The sequence below is a fragment of the Tupaia chinensis genome, unplaced genomic scaffold (assembly GCF_000334495.1).
Source record: "Tupaia chinensis unplaced genomic scaffold, TupChi_1.0 Scaffold000489_1, whole genome shotgun sequence".
In the NCBI taxonomy this organism is placed as follows: domain Eukaryota; kingdom Metazoa; phylum Chordata; class Mammalia; order Scandentia; family Tupaiidae; genus Tupaia; species Tupaia belangeri.
In genome coordinates this window covers 3,027,133-3,041,985 of record NW_006160001.1, presented here as the reverse complement: position 1 = coordinate 3,041,985, position 14,853 = coordinate 3,027,133, and the positions used below count along the sequence as shown (strand labels likewise).

The 14,853-nt window shown below is 37.1% G+C and overlaps 1 protein-coding gene across 1 annotated transcript in view; it reads left to right on the top strand.

The window, feature by feature from the left end:
* Positions 1 to 14,853, top strand: part of WDR70 (WD repeat domain 70) — a 263,224-nt gene that overhangs the window by 85,164 nt on the left and 163,207 nt on the right. Inside the window, exon 9 of the mRNA XM_006156313.3 lies at positions 2,392 to 2,468. Within this exon, the coding sequence (XP_006156375.1) occupies positions 2,392 to 2,468 (77 nt within the window). The remainder of the gene's footprint in view (positions 1 to 2,391; positions 2,469 to 14,853) is intronic.

Below are 14,853 nucleotides of genomic sequence, written 5' to 3'. Positions count from 1 at the left end.
TCTCTATCTCTCTTGCAAGTGTGTGCGCCCCATAGCACAAATCTCTTTCTTTAAGGAAAAAAAAGAGAGAGAGAGGCATATGAGAAGGCCCTAATATGAGGAAAGATCTGAGTGTACTGGAGGAACTGAAAGGAGGGCATTGTTAGTGCACGTAGGACAGGAGGGAGCACAACATAAGTAAGAAAAGCAGGAGTCAGAAAATTTGTATCCTACATAGAAATTGGAAAGCCAGGAGCGGGTTATATGCAGAGGAGGACCATACTTATTGTAGAATTGCATTTTTAAAGATCATACTCATCGCTATGTGGAATACATGAGGTAAGAATGAAAGCAGAGGATTAGTAACAAACTTATTACAGTATTTAATAACAGATGTAGATGGGGCCGGCAGGTGGCATGGTGGTTAAAGGCGCTGGATTCCCACATGGCCGACCGTGGTTCGAGTCCTGGACCTGGTGGCTTGCTTTCTCACTTTCTCTTTCTCTCTCTCTCTCACTCTGTCCCTCTCTGGTCAAATTTAAATAAACAAATGAATAAATAATAAATAAAGTTAAATAAAATAATTAAAAAAAAAATAGATGTAGAAACACGAGATAATGTTGGCTATACAAGAATGATAGTGGTGAGAAAGAGAAAAACAGGTAGATTTGAGATATATTTTGGATATAATCAACAGGACTAACTGGTGGATTGAATCTGGATGAATAGAGAGGATTTGGTCAGTCAGACAGTGGCATGGTGGCAAAGCTATGGGATCGCACATGGCTGACTGCACAGTTAGAACCCCAGACCTAGTGGCTTGAAAAACACACTGGTGCATGTGCATGCATGTCCCAAATCCCGAAAGTGTGAGATATGGAAAAGAAATTGTGAAATGACTATCCTTTATGAGGGATGTTTTCTCACTTTCTCTCTCTTACTGTCTCATTCTGACCAGGGCATGCACCATCTTGCAAATTAAAAAAAAAATAGAGAGGGTTTTGGGTCAATGGTTATGGGAGTGTTTAGAAATGATTTACATGCTTTCAGCTTGAGCAACTAGGAAAGAAATTGAAAATGAAGTGGGTAATAAGAGTCAAGATTTCCCTAGTGGACCATTCATGTGTGAGATCCTATGGTATGCAAATAGAAATGTCAAGTAGCTAGTTGGGTATGTAAGTCTTGAGTCAGAAAATTACCTATCTAGTCCCTCTAGGCATTGCTTCAATTCATGCCTCTCTACTGCTTACTAAGAGACTCCAGCTCTGTAGTCCCCCTTTGTATCCCATAAACATGAACAGAATGTCAGAAGTTAGTCAGATATTGTGGGAGACTTGGACTAGTGATGCTCTCCAGGCCCATGTGTGGTAGTCCAGTTCCAATTCATTCTTTCCAGAGAGTTACTCTTATTTTCCTTCTTAGTCATTTAAATATGCACATCTTGTTTCTTCTAGCATGGCTAGAAGAGTTTGGACCTTGTCAGAATAAGAGACACTATCATGATTATACTAAAAAATATTAGGCTTTCTTTTGCTCCCCCTGAATCTGACTTACTATATGAATAGATCACTCTGGCTGACTACTACCTAGGATATGTTGTATGTATGTTTGAGATATACTCTTCTTGATTTGGTGGTGTGTGTGTCAGTTTTTATTTTTATTTATATATTTATTTTTGGTTTATTATTACTTTTCTTTTAGGTTTTGTTTCGTTTTATTTATTTATTTATTTTTTTGCCATAGGGTGTATTATGCACTCGCCAGAGAGAGACAGAGAGAGTGAGAGGGAGAGTGAGAAATCATCTCCCTGGGGAATGACCACACTGCAGTCCCTTCTTTCCTATTCTCCACTTGGGATTTTGGGCATGGACACACATGAGCCCAGTGTGATTTTTCAAGCTGCCTAGTCCAGATTCAAACTGTGATCAACCATGTGAGGTCCACTGGAACCCCCATGCCATCTGCTAACCCTGTGTTAGAAAGCACCTCACTCATGGGGGATGGTCATGTTGTAATCTCCTCCATTTCTCCTTCCTTTCAGAATTTTGGGCATGTATGCACATTGTTTTCCATTGAAGAAAAGAATCATGATCTTTAAAGAAGGCCTGTTTTTCTTATATGGTTTTGCTGTTTTTTTTTTTTTCCTTGAAAAGAGGATGTCGTTTCTCTTCTATTGTCTACCTTATTAAACACCTGTTATATGTAAACACTGATTAATCCAGTGAGGGGATAGTACATAAATGAATTTACAAGGTGAAATAAAGCCTGATGTGAGATTAAGTTGGGATAAAATAATATGTTTATAATAAAAATAGTATACTCTTGGTGGTTTTACTTTTAACATGCTGTCAGTTTCTGTTCAGTTTGACTTTTTTACCTTTTATTGACATGTTTTTTCTTTATTTTTTTAAGGGTCACACAGCAATGCTTCATACTGGTTCATGGCATCCTAAAATAAAGGGAGAATTTATGACATGCTCCAATGACGCGTGAGTATTACTGATACTCATCTAAAACATTCATGTCTTTTGGGATTTTACCATTTGTATTGTAAAGATCTGGGTAGTAAAGTAGAAAATAGAATATTAGGGATCCTGATGCTTATATTTCCTTGTTCTAACTTCATATATTAACTCAAAGTGTAAAGTTTAATTAAATACTGGGCTGTCAGAAAAATTACAATGAATTTTTGCATAGAAAAATAGGTCATGACTTTTATTGATGACTTAATAGTAAAACATGATTATATGATTTTCACCTATAAATAAAAGATATAATTTCAAATTTAGGTTTTATTTTATATACTATGAAATTAATATTTAGAAGTATTGAAATCTCTTCAATTCAGTTTCTTTTGAGCAAGTGAATGTTTCAAATGTTAATATTACGAAAGAAAAAAGGTAGGCGGCTGTTTCAACTTGAATCATGGCCAGCACTTCATAAACCATGTAATTTGTGAACCTTGATTTGATATTTACACTAAAGAAAAGAAGGGAAGGGGTTGATAGATATTTTTGGGACAGAGACATATTTATTTATTTATTTTTTCACATGAGTTTTGCCAGAGAAAGAGAGAGAGGGAGAGTGAGAAAGCAAGCTGCCAGGTCCAGGACTTGAATCACAGTCAGCCATGTGGGAATTCCAGCTCCTTAACCACCATGCCACCTGTCGACCCACTTTTAGGGACATTTTTATTATTAGGTGATATGATAGATGGATTTTTTAAATGGTCACAATTCTTAGTCTTTTCTTATATGCATGTCCTTTGTAATGTGACTTTGTAGCTAGTCCCATGAGAGTTGTCTGTTTTCTCACCACATGGATCTAAGCTGGGTAACTGAATATGGAAAAAACGATGGTGTTTCAGTTCTGAGCTTAGGCCCCTTAAGAGTTCCTGTGGGCCAGCTGGTGCTGTGGTAGTTAAAGCAGTTGGATCCCACATGCCCAACTGGGTGGTTTGCATTGTAGACCCATCTTGGAGGACAGGCCATCCATATGTGTATGTGCCCAGAATCCTGAGAAGAAAGAGGAGAAGGGATTGTAGCAAAAATATCCTCCCCAGGGGATGCTTTCTTACTTTCCCACTCTTTCTCTTTCTCTCTGGTGAGTGTACACTCCCTGTAACTAATTGAAAAACTAATAGTAAAAAATAAAATAATATAAAGTAAAATAAAACAAAAACAAAAAAGGTTTCTTGCATAGAGTCAAATGGAGCAGTGTATGCTGCCAAGACTATGTTCCATAGGCTGGGACCAACGGGAGGCTTGGGTTTGGTTCTCTGTCCAAGCTAAAGGTTGTCCTGGTGATAGATGCCTATAGTCCCAGTGTCTTGGGAGGCTGAAGCAGAATTGTAAATTTGAGGCTGGCCTTGATAACAGAAGGGAAAACATTGAAATAATTCTTGCATTTCTATCTGATCAGGCTATCTTCCCTGCTGGAATGTGAAAAAGGGTTCTGAAGAGAATAGTTCACTTATCCCAGTTCAGATATCCTAGCCCAACTTAGAGTCAGCCAGCTGCCAAACTTGTACCAACTCAGCCTAGATTAGTAGAACTGTTCATAACACATGAGTTAAGCCAGATAGTATAGATCATTCAGCTGACTAGCAGATTAAAAAAATACTGGGTGATCAGAAGAGTCATGATGTATTTTTGCATAGAAAAATGTCTTGACTTTCTCATCAACCTAATAATATATACTTGTTTTTTTAAGCTATTGAATATAGAGAATGATTTCTTATGCATCAGTTATAAACTGATAGAGATGATATTATTGAATCATGTTATGTGGAATTATGGTTATGAAGAAAATTCTTTGTTCTTAAAAGATACTTGCTGGGCCCAGCAGGTAGGGTGGTAGTTAGGGTCCTGGACTCCCAGATGGCTGACTGTGATTTGATTCCCAGACCTGATGGCTTGCTTTCTTACTTTCCCTGTCTCTCTCTGGTGAGTGTGCATGCCCTGTAGCAAAATTAAAACAATATTAACAATAACAAATAAAATTACATAAGTAATTTTTAAAATAAAATATACCAGTTGATGAACAGGCATGAAATCTTATGAGATAGGCAATTTACTTTTAAATGATATAACAGAAATAAATGTGTATATATGTATTACAGAGAAAGAGATTGAGAATGCAGATGTAATAAACTGTTATATATGGTATCTCTGGGATGATGTTTTTATTGTATTATTCTTTTACCTTTTTTTGCAGCTTTGAAACTTTTCATAAAATATTGTAGGGATCTTCTTAATATTAGCTTATTTGCATGTCATTTTCTAACTCCGTGATTTTTTCCCTAAAAGCTGAATCTAAAGTAGAGGAAAAAAGAGACATAAAGATTATAACCACATGGGCCCAGCAAGTGGAGTAGTGGTTAAGGCACTGGACTCCTATATGGTTGACTGTGATTTGAGTCCCAGACCTGCCAACTTGAGTTCCATGCTGGGCAAGTGTGCGTGCATACCCGGAATCCCGAGAGGAAAATGGATGAGAAGGGATTGCAGCATGGTCATCCCTCCCAAGGGGGGTGATTTCTTGCATTCTGTCTCTCCTGTCTCTATGGTGAGCAAACATGCCCTATAGCAAAAATCTCTCAAAAATAAAAAATTATATCCACTTAATAAAATTTTTTCCTGAATTGTTTTTTTCAATGTATTTTAAGTTTCTTTACATCAGGGCTGTCTTAGATTATGAGAGCCTAGTGGACCAGGTTTGTCTGCATTGGATTATACCTAGTAGGATTTCTCAGCTATGTGCCTTTCATTGCTAGTACTCAGAGTATTCCTGGAGGAAAAGTTCTGTAACCTTCTACTTGAAAAGTCACAATTCCAAAGAGTAAGTATATGAAAGATCCTGAGAAATAAGAAGCCAGCAGGCACCAGCTGGTAGTGTGTGGTTTAGGTGCCTGGATCCTATATAGCCCACTGTGTGGTTCGAGTCCTTGACCTGGCAGCTTGTAAAGCACACCAGGTGGCATATGCATCCCCCAAATCCTAAGAGGAGCATGGAAGAGAAGGAATTGAAGTATGGTTGCCCCTCTTGATTTTTCTCACTTTCACTCTGTCTCTATCTCACTTTGTCTCTCTCCAGCATGTGCACGTGCCTAATAGCAAAAATTATAGGAAAAAAACCCCAACATTTTCCAAATATACTGATACAAGTCCTTCTCTCCCTACAGCCAATAATACCTGTTATACTATGGATGTAGTTATCCCAGGAATACACTTTGTTAGGTGAAGCTCGCTTATGAAGTCAATGTTTGCAATGGTAGAATTCAGGGATTAATAAATGTTTTATTTGGTTGTAGCTTATAAAGATGAATTACACATTTAAAAATGTAGGCAACACTTGATATGGTATAGTAGAAAGAGCATGTACTTTGTAGTCAGAACCATTGTAGTCAGGACCAGATGAAATTGGGTACTAGTAGCTTGGAACAAGCTATTTACCACTAAGTTTTAGATTCTTATAAAATGGGGTTATTCTTAATTCACAAAGTTCTAATCTGGATTAAATGTGCAAATCCCCATGTATAGTTGGTATTCAGGCATAGGATTTATTTGGATGGGAGAGTTGCTCCCACATTTGATGAACATTTCTTAACTTGAGTTTGTGTAGGGCTTGTTGGATCTTACTGGCTTTTCTGAAAGGCTGCTACGCAGATTTCACTTGATTTTTATAATCAGTAATGTAAGTATAAATAATTATAAAAATCTCCAAGGAGCAATGATTTAAATATATGGATCTCAGAAAAGTCAACTTTTGTGTAACTCATATTTTTTTCCCTCTAAGTATTTTTGAGAGAAACTTAAAAAATACATTAACTTTCTACATTATTGTGATTATCTTGAATATGATATACATCTTCAAAATTTATAAATGATTACATTGTGGTGCAATATGCCTCAGAAAGTCTTGGCTGAGGTAGATATTTAAAGCTTTTGGAGTTCTCGACTGCTATTTATATTTTTTGGTTCTCCCTTCCTCTTACTTGTTACTTCCTGCTGCTATTGCTATGACAGTCTATAGAAATGCCTCAGTGTCTCTATGTTTTTTGCATCTAAAAAGCTGAGTATTGACGTATTTTAGAATTGGAACAGAAGAATAAAGAATAAACAATTTGTAATAGTGGTGTTTGTTTTCTTAGGACATGGATTTTTGCCATCTTCTTTGGCTGCTAGGAGGCTTTTTTTTTTTTTTTTCTTACTTCCTGACTCTGGGCATGGTTTGTACTGTCTAGGCTGCCAAATAAGTAAGGTGGTGTTATTTCATAATGGATCTTTTTTGATGATGCTCTTATAAAAACAGAAAATTTTACTGTTTAGATCACAGTCTTATAATATCTGGTATAACTTTTATCTAATTTAATTTTCTGATTTTAATAACCTAGTTCTAATTATTCTTAAAAATTCTAAATATTCTTTAATATAATCTCATAGTTTTTTTTATTTTAAAGTCATAAGGATGCTTTTATAACCATTCGAACAGCACCACTGGGGGCCAGCAGGTGACATGGTGGTTGAGGCACTGGACTTCCCACATGGCCAACTGCAGTTTGAGTCCTGGACCTGATGACTTGCTTTCTTCCCTTCTCTCTCTCTCTGTCTCTCTCTGGTGAACTCATGTGGATAATAAAATAAATAATTAAAAATAAACAGCATCATTAAAAATAATTTTGATGATGTCATTGTAAGAGTAATTAAAATATATTTATATATATATTTTAAAGAATTATTTTGAACCATGGTCGGCCATGTGGGAGTCCAGCGCCCCCAACCACCATGCCACTTGCCAGCCCCAGTATATTTATACTTTTAAAGCATTTGTTAATAGAAATTTTACATGGAACAGATAACTTTGGGGAAAATCACTTAGGTTTTAACAATAGAGTCAAAACCCTGAAAATTTTCTCATTCATACTTGCTGGCTATGGTAAAATATGGTTATAGTAAATGGAATATTTATTCAGGCACATTTTCTTTTTCTTTCATTCATTCAGTTTAATTGTTAGATAGTATAAATGCTTACCAAAGAGAAATACAGGGAGAGGAAGAAAGCTCCCTCCATTGGTGTGTGGTCACACCACTATTGCTTCTCCTCCATTTCTGCATCCTGTTAGGATTTTGGACCTACACACATGCCTAGCAAAATTTTCAAGCTGCTGGAGCTGAGATTCAAACCCAGGGTCAGCCATGTGGGATCTGTATCCCTTAACTACTGGCTATAGGGCTACCTTAAGGTTATAGGGTCTGTCTAAGGCTCTCAGGCCTCCACCACACACAGTTTAAATCTCTTTTTCTTGGGACCAGCAGATTGTGTAATGGTTATATCACTGGACTCCCATGTAGTCTATCACGTTTTTTGGTCACAGACCCGGTGGCTTAAAACTCATGCCGGGTGCGTGTACATGCATGCCCAAACTCTCGAATGGAGGAAAGGGGATTTTGGCGTGGCCATCTCCCCTGGGGAGGGGGTGATTTCTCGCTCTGTGTCTCTGTCTCTCTGGTGAGTGCATGTGCCCTATAGTAGAACTTTCTCTCTCTATTTAAAAAAAAAAGGCATTTTCTTCATGAGTTATAGTATAATGAAAATCTACACACAAATTACTGCCGTAATTGAAAAGTGCACATTTTGGTGTTAATTTATTTATCTTCTACTGGGAAACTTTTCCTGTAGGTTTGAATATAAAAGTGATGATTTAAAGTTTATTTTTAATCATAAATTCATTTAATTCATAAATGTTCCTTTCAAAATAGCTTGCCTTTTCTCATCTGTACTTCACTTATATTGAAACTCACTAAGTAGATAAAAAGTCTGTAAGGTTTTAAAAAATAATAATAAACAGTTTCAGAATTACTAGGACAGATTCTTTAAGAGGTTGGGTTTAGAACTTGTAATTAGGCTTATGGTTTTGGTTGCCCCTATCACCATTTACTCTAATATGTAAGCATCACAATTTTAACTCTCTACCAAAATACTTTAAAGTTGTCTGAAAGACAGTGTGTGATTAATATAGGAAGAGTTTTTATTTTTTAATTTTTATGTGGGTTAACTTGTTATATAGGGTATTGAGGTTCAAGTTTTGTTTATCTGCACGCTTTTCACAGTTTTCAACCAATAATTTATTTTAGTTATGAGAACATCATTGTTGAACAATAAATCCTAAAAAGGAATTAGAAACAAGATGCTAATTAGCATTTTGTTTATCTTGAACTCCATATGAAAATATCATTAGTGTATCTCTGTTACACCAGATGATTATTTACTTATTCATTTATATGTTTATTTTTAAAGGAGAATGTGTAAGTCTCCAAAGAGTTGAAGCATATTCTTGTTTACTGGCATCCCTACATTGACAGAGGATTTGATAGAGGGTAGTTTAAATTTCTTCTGGTGATTTCTAGGTCACGCAATGTAGCGTCAGTACAACCAGTCCACTCCATCTGTGACTAAATGGATCCCTGTTCATGACTAATACACCAGGACTCTTGTGGTATGTGGTAATTCTGTTGGCCATTTATCAAGTAGTAGTTAATAAAAAAGAAAGTGGCAGTCCGTATTGTGGACTTTTACATTCATGAAACTTAATTAAAATTAAAATGTTTTGTTGACTCTCTGACTTTTGTATATTATAAATGTGTTCTCTTTTAAAAATTATCCTTTTCTGTGTTTCCGTGACTTACTACATAGCAAATGTATTTATGTACTGTTCCCAAATCCTTGCTTTCCTCATAAACCTGTTAGATCCATTCCCTAGTTTTAAAAAATTGTACTTCATCTTTTCATTTTCATACTGACAGAGATGAGGAAGTTAGGGTGTCAATACCCTCGTTTTAAGGAAGTGTGAATAATGAGTTGCCCTTTACCATTGCTTCTTTCTGAATCTTGTTAGTCGATGTGACAGTAAAACTAATTTCTGTCTTATAAACTATCCTTCCTTATCACAATACTTCTAAAATTCATCGTGATGAAAATGTTAGCTTTTGTAATTGTTACTTAAAAAGTGCTCCAAGGGACCAGCCGTTAGCATAATGGTTATATCTCTGAACTCCCACGTAGTCAACCGAGGTTTGAGTCCTGGACCTGGTGGCTTACACTCATGCCAGGCATGTGTGCGTGTGTGCCCAAGATCCCAAGAGGAGAATGGAAGAGAATGGATTGCGGCATGACCATCCCCCCTGGGGGGTGATTTCTAGCTTTCTCTCTGTCTCTCTCTATCTTTCTGGCAAGCACACGTGCCCTCTAGCAAAAAAACAAAAACAAAAACAAAAAGACCCTCTCCAAAAAAAAGTGCTCCAAGTGAAAATAGACCACCCTACCCTTGATAATACTTTTCTGTTATTGTAATTAATAGTAATAGAATTAAGTAGAATCTAAAATGGAAAGAGGTCATGAATTATTAATTACATAGATACATTGATACATTTCTTTAATGAGCTGCGTTCTTTTAGTTAGAATAATACAGAAGTTAATTTTGGAGAGTTTTATTAACCCATCCACAAGCATACCTAGCACAGACTTACTTAATGACACCTTATGTGGTCATTTATGTCCTGTAATATTAGTCAATAGTTATGTCTTTATGGAGGAAATAAGGCTTACAGATGAAACCCTTTCCATAAACATTTGTTCACATAGATTTATCTTTACATGGAGTAGGTCCACATAGGATTATCTTTACATGGAAGTAGATTAGCTTCTTGTTTATGCTACTTTTACCCAGGCAGTTTTACTAATACTTAATTTCCCAAATAGGTTTCACATTATAAATCTTTTTCATAATCCACATAACTTATGATCTGTCACAAAACGACATGTCTTTTATCAATATACAACTTTTAGTTTCTTAATTCCACCATATTCTTGCTTTAGAACTATTTTGGGGGGGCCAGCAGATAGCATGGGGGTGAAAGCAGCTGGATCCTGCATGGCTGACTACACGGTTTGAGTCCAGGACTGGGCAGCTTAAAAAACACGCCTGGAGTGTGTGCATGTGTGCCCTAAATCATGAGAGAATGGAGAAGGGGTTGCAGTGTGGCCATTTCCTCTGGAGAGTGGTTTCTCACTTGCCTATCTCTTTCTCTGTCTTTCTCCAGAGAACACAAATATACACACCATAAAATTAAAGAAAAAAATAACAACAAAGCATTTTTGTCTGTCAATTAGGAAATATTTGTTGACAATCTGCTATGTGCATAGCCTCAGCTAAACTTGTGGATAAATGAAACAGTTCTTACTCTTGTGGGATTTATAATACAGTGAAGAGACAGACATTTAAAGACACTCATGAATAATTAAGTAAATAATTGTATGTGTATAAAGTGCTCTGAAGTGGCAACATATCAGGAACACTTAAGGTTGTCTGTGGTCAGTAAAAGCTTCTCCTCAGAAGTCCTGTTTAAGCTGAGATACAGTTATTGGTAGGCAGAGAGGGGAATGTTATCCTATGCAGAGGAAGCAGCACATTGAAAGGTCTTTTTTAGCATTAGATGGATTTGCAGGAGACAGAGGTCAGACTGTGAGGGCCTTCTAGACCATGTTGAACGCATTTGGATTTTATTCCAAGGGTAACTACAAGAGGTTAAAGGATTTTAAGCAGAGAAGTGGCACAATCAGATTTACATTAAAAACAAATTATTCTGGCATCCCTGTGGAAAATAAATTTGATGGGCAAGGGAGGTGGGGGAGCATTAATAACCATTTTCTAACAATTTTATAATGAATGGCTTTCATACATTATGTCAGTGGTGCTTTTTTCTGCCTGTGGAGTTTTCACATTGAAACGGCTCCCATCAATAACACCACTCCTTTGTAGCGAATCTCAGCTCCGTCACATGCTGCTCACCCTTGAGGTGAGAATCACTGAGCTAGTCCAACTCTCACCTAGTTTTATGGACAGAAAAATTGCTGCTAGAAATGATTTACTCTAGGTCACATAGATAATTTGGAGCTTAGTGAGTACTTCAGTCTAAAATTGAGAAAAATCTTCCAGAGCTCCTTTTACATAATTTGTTTTAGATTTAGGAAATTAGAACAACCAGTTAGAATGCATTTCTATGTACTGTGAATTGGGTATTAGGTAACAAAATACATGCAGCAAATTGTCTCATGTAAAGATACATATGGGAGATAATGCTGAATGAAAAAAATAGTTTACAACAGCAACTTTTAGAGTGTGATTCATGGAATTCTCCAAGATCTTTTCAGCTGTTCCACAAAAGATCAAGACTATTTTCATTATAATACCTAGATATAATTTGCTTTTTTTTTTTCTTTACTGTGTTGACATTTGTACAAATGAAATCAAAGCAATGATGGGTAAAGTCCTGATCTCTTGGCAGAAATCAAGGCAGTGGCACCAGCCTGTACTAGTAGTGATTATCATCTTCCCTGCCATATGTTCACAATGAAGACTAAAAGCCAGTTTTACTTAGAAATGTCCTTGATGAAGCAGTAAAATTATTCATTTTATTAAATCTCAGTTCTTGTATACATTTTAAACTATTTGTGATGAAATGAGAAGCTAGTTAGGTCTTCATTCATTCATGCAAATGCATGTCCTGCAGGTAAGCATGCATTTGCATGACTGAATTAAGAGCTAACTAGTTTATTATGGAACATAATTTTTCCTTGAAAGAATGATCCATAAATTATGGTATTCAGATTGGGGGGTATTTGATATTTTCTTAAAAAACTAAAATAAAATTGTCAGTTGTCACTTTTAGGAAAACAAATGACCATGTTTGTGTCAAGTGATAAAATTTGAGCTTTCAAGCAAAATTAAAAATTTTAGATATTTGGGACCAGTAGTTAGCATAATGGCTATGTCGCTGGACTCCCATGTAGTCGACTGAGGTTCATGTCCCAGACTCAGTGGCTTAAAATCATGCCCGGCGTGTGTGCATGCGTACCCAAGATCCCAAGAGAGGAGAATGGGGGAGAGGTGATTGCGGAGTTGCCATCCCACAGGGGCGGGAGGGGGGGGGTGATACAGGGGCGGGAGGGGGGGGTGATTTCTCGCTTTCTGTCTCTCTGTCTCTCTCTGTCTTTCTGACAAGCACACGCACCCTATAGCGAAAACCTCTTCAAAAAAAGAAAAAAAAAATTAGAAATTTATATTTGTACCTTTGAACTTCACAGCTCCCCAATACTTAAAGGCTTCTTTGAGGATATTGGTGGTCACTTAAATGAATTTTTTGATCATATATGCAAACATATATATTGACATGTTGAAGATTTGTATAACCCAGTCACCAATATTTTTCAAATGACCATTGCATTATGTTACAAAATCATGCATAGCTAAAACAGTCCATTCAAATGATAAGATAGGCCTGTAGTGTTTGTTTGTTTGTTTGTTTGTTTGCAGGCCTGTAGTGTTTTTTTGTTTGTTTGTTTGTTTTTTTTTTCTTTTTTTTGGTTGGTCTGTTTGCTTTTAGAGGTTGGTCTGTTTGTTTTTGCCTTAGGGTACATGTCCTTGGGGTGGGACGGGGAAACAGACACAGTAAGAAGGAAAATGAGAAAATACACCCCCCCTTGGGGTGTGTGACCCCATGTGTCATCTTCTACTTGTTAAAGCTTGGGCAGCATATTGGCATATTGACCTTTCTGGGCCAGTACATTTCTTTTATCTGTAAAATAAGACTTAGAGTACATTAGAGCAATTCTGGTCATTCAAGAATTACTAATTATTTGTATCCCTTTAAATTATATTTCTTATATAACCAGTAATCTCTAGTGAATAGTTGGCTACAGTTTATTATAATGATTATTAAAAAGATGCCCTTCTATTAATAGAATTCTACTGTGTACCTTACCTCTTTCCTTCTTTTGGGCCTTAGCTCCCATTAACAGGCACCACCTAAATACAGCTGCTAGAATTACAGGTAATAAATGCACTGGAAAAATTCACAGGACTTGACAGGAAAAGACCAACCACTTCACAGAATAGTCTGAGGGGACTTCAAAAAGTTTATAGAAAAAGAATTAAAGTATGAGTTTATCTTGGTGCAAAAATAATTGAAATCTATGCATAGTTTTTTATAAGTCATTTTCCATAAACTTTCTGATGACTCCTTGTATAATGTGATGAGTCAGTATTTTATAGAGTCTTCAAACACTTATCCTAGATTTAAGCAAACTTGACAATATTGTTGGAAATACCAACTGCTTTTTTCATCATTACATTTTTCAATAGAGCAGTAAGATTTTTTTTTTTTTTTTTAAGAGAGATTTTTTTTTCTATAGAGTATGTGAGCTTACTGGAAAGACATAGACAGAAAGCAAGAAATCACTCCTCAGGGGGACTGGCCACACCACAATCCCTTCTCCTCCATTCCCATGTTCCCGGTGTTGAGTTTTCTGCTAGTCCTAGTATTTCTTTTTTTGGAGAGTTTTTTGCTATAGCATGTATGCACTCGCTAGAAAGATAGAGATGGACAGAAAGTGAGAAATCACAGAAAGTGATTTCTCAGAAGAAATCTAAGAAACAGGGGATGGCCACACTGCAATCCCTTCTCCTCCATTCCCTTGGGATCTTGGGCATGCACGCACACGCACCCGGCGTGAGTTTGAGCCACCGGATCTGGCACTTGAACCGCGGTTGGCTACATGGGAGTCCAGCGACATAGCCATTACGCCAATTGCTGGTTCCTTTTTTTTTTTTTAAAGAGAAAAAAATTTTTTTTTTTTGAGAGATTTTCACTGTAGGGCGTGTGCGTTCTCCAGACAGACAGAGAGAGACATAGAGACAGAAAGCGAGAAATCACCCCCCAGGGGGGATGGTCACGCCGCAATCCCTTCTCCTCTATTCTCCTCTTGGGATCTTGGGCACGCACGCACACGCGCCCGGCGTGAGTTTTAAGCCACCGGGTCCGGGACACGAACCGCGGTCGACTACATGGGAGTCCAGCGACATAGCCATTACGCTAACTGCTGGTCCCCCCTGGTATCTCTTTTTAATGATCATGTAATTTAAGTTATAATTTTACTCAGGTGTTATCTTTTTTTTTTTTTTCATATAGAGTGTTTTCACTCACCAGACAGATAAATAGATACAAAGAGACAGAAAGCCAGATATCACCCCCTAGGGGGAATGGCCATGCCACAGTCCCTTCTCCATTCTCCTCTTGGGATTTTGGGGATGGATGCCCACGTGCCCAGCATGAGTTTTAAGCCTCTGAGTCCTGGACTCGAACTGCAGTCTACCATGTGGGAGTTCAGCAATGTAACCATTATGCCATCTACTGGTCCCCTGGTATCTCTTTTTTTTTTGGAGAGGTTTTTTTTTTTTTGCTATAGGGTGCGTGCGCTCGCCAGACAGACAGAGAGAGACAGAGAGATAGAAAGCAGGAAATCACCCCCCAGGGG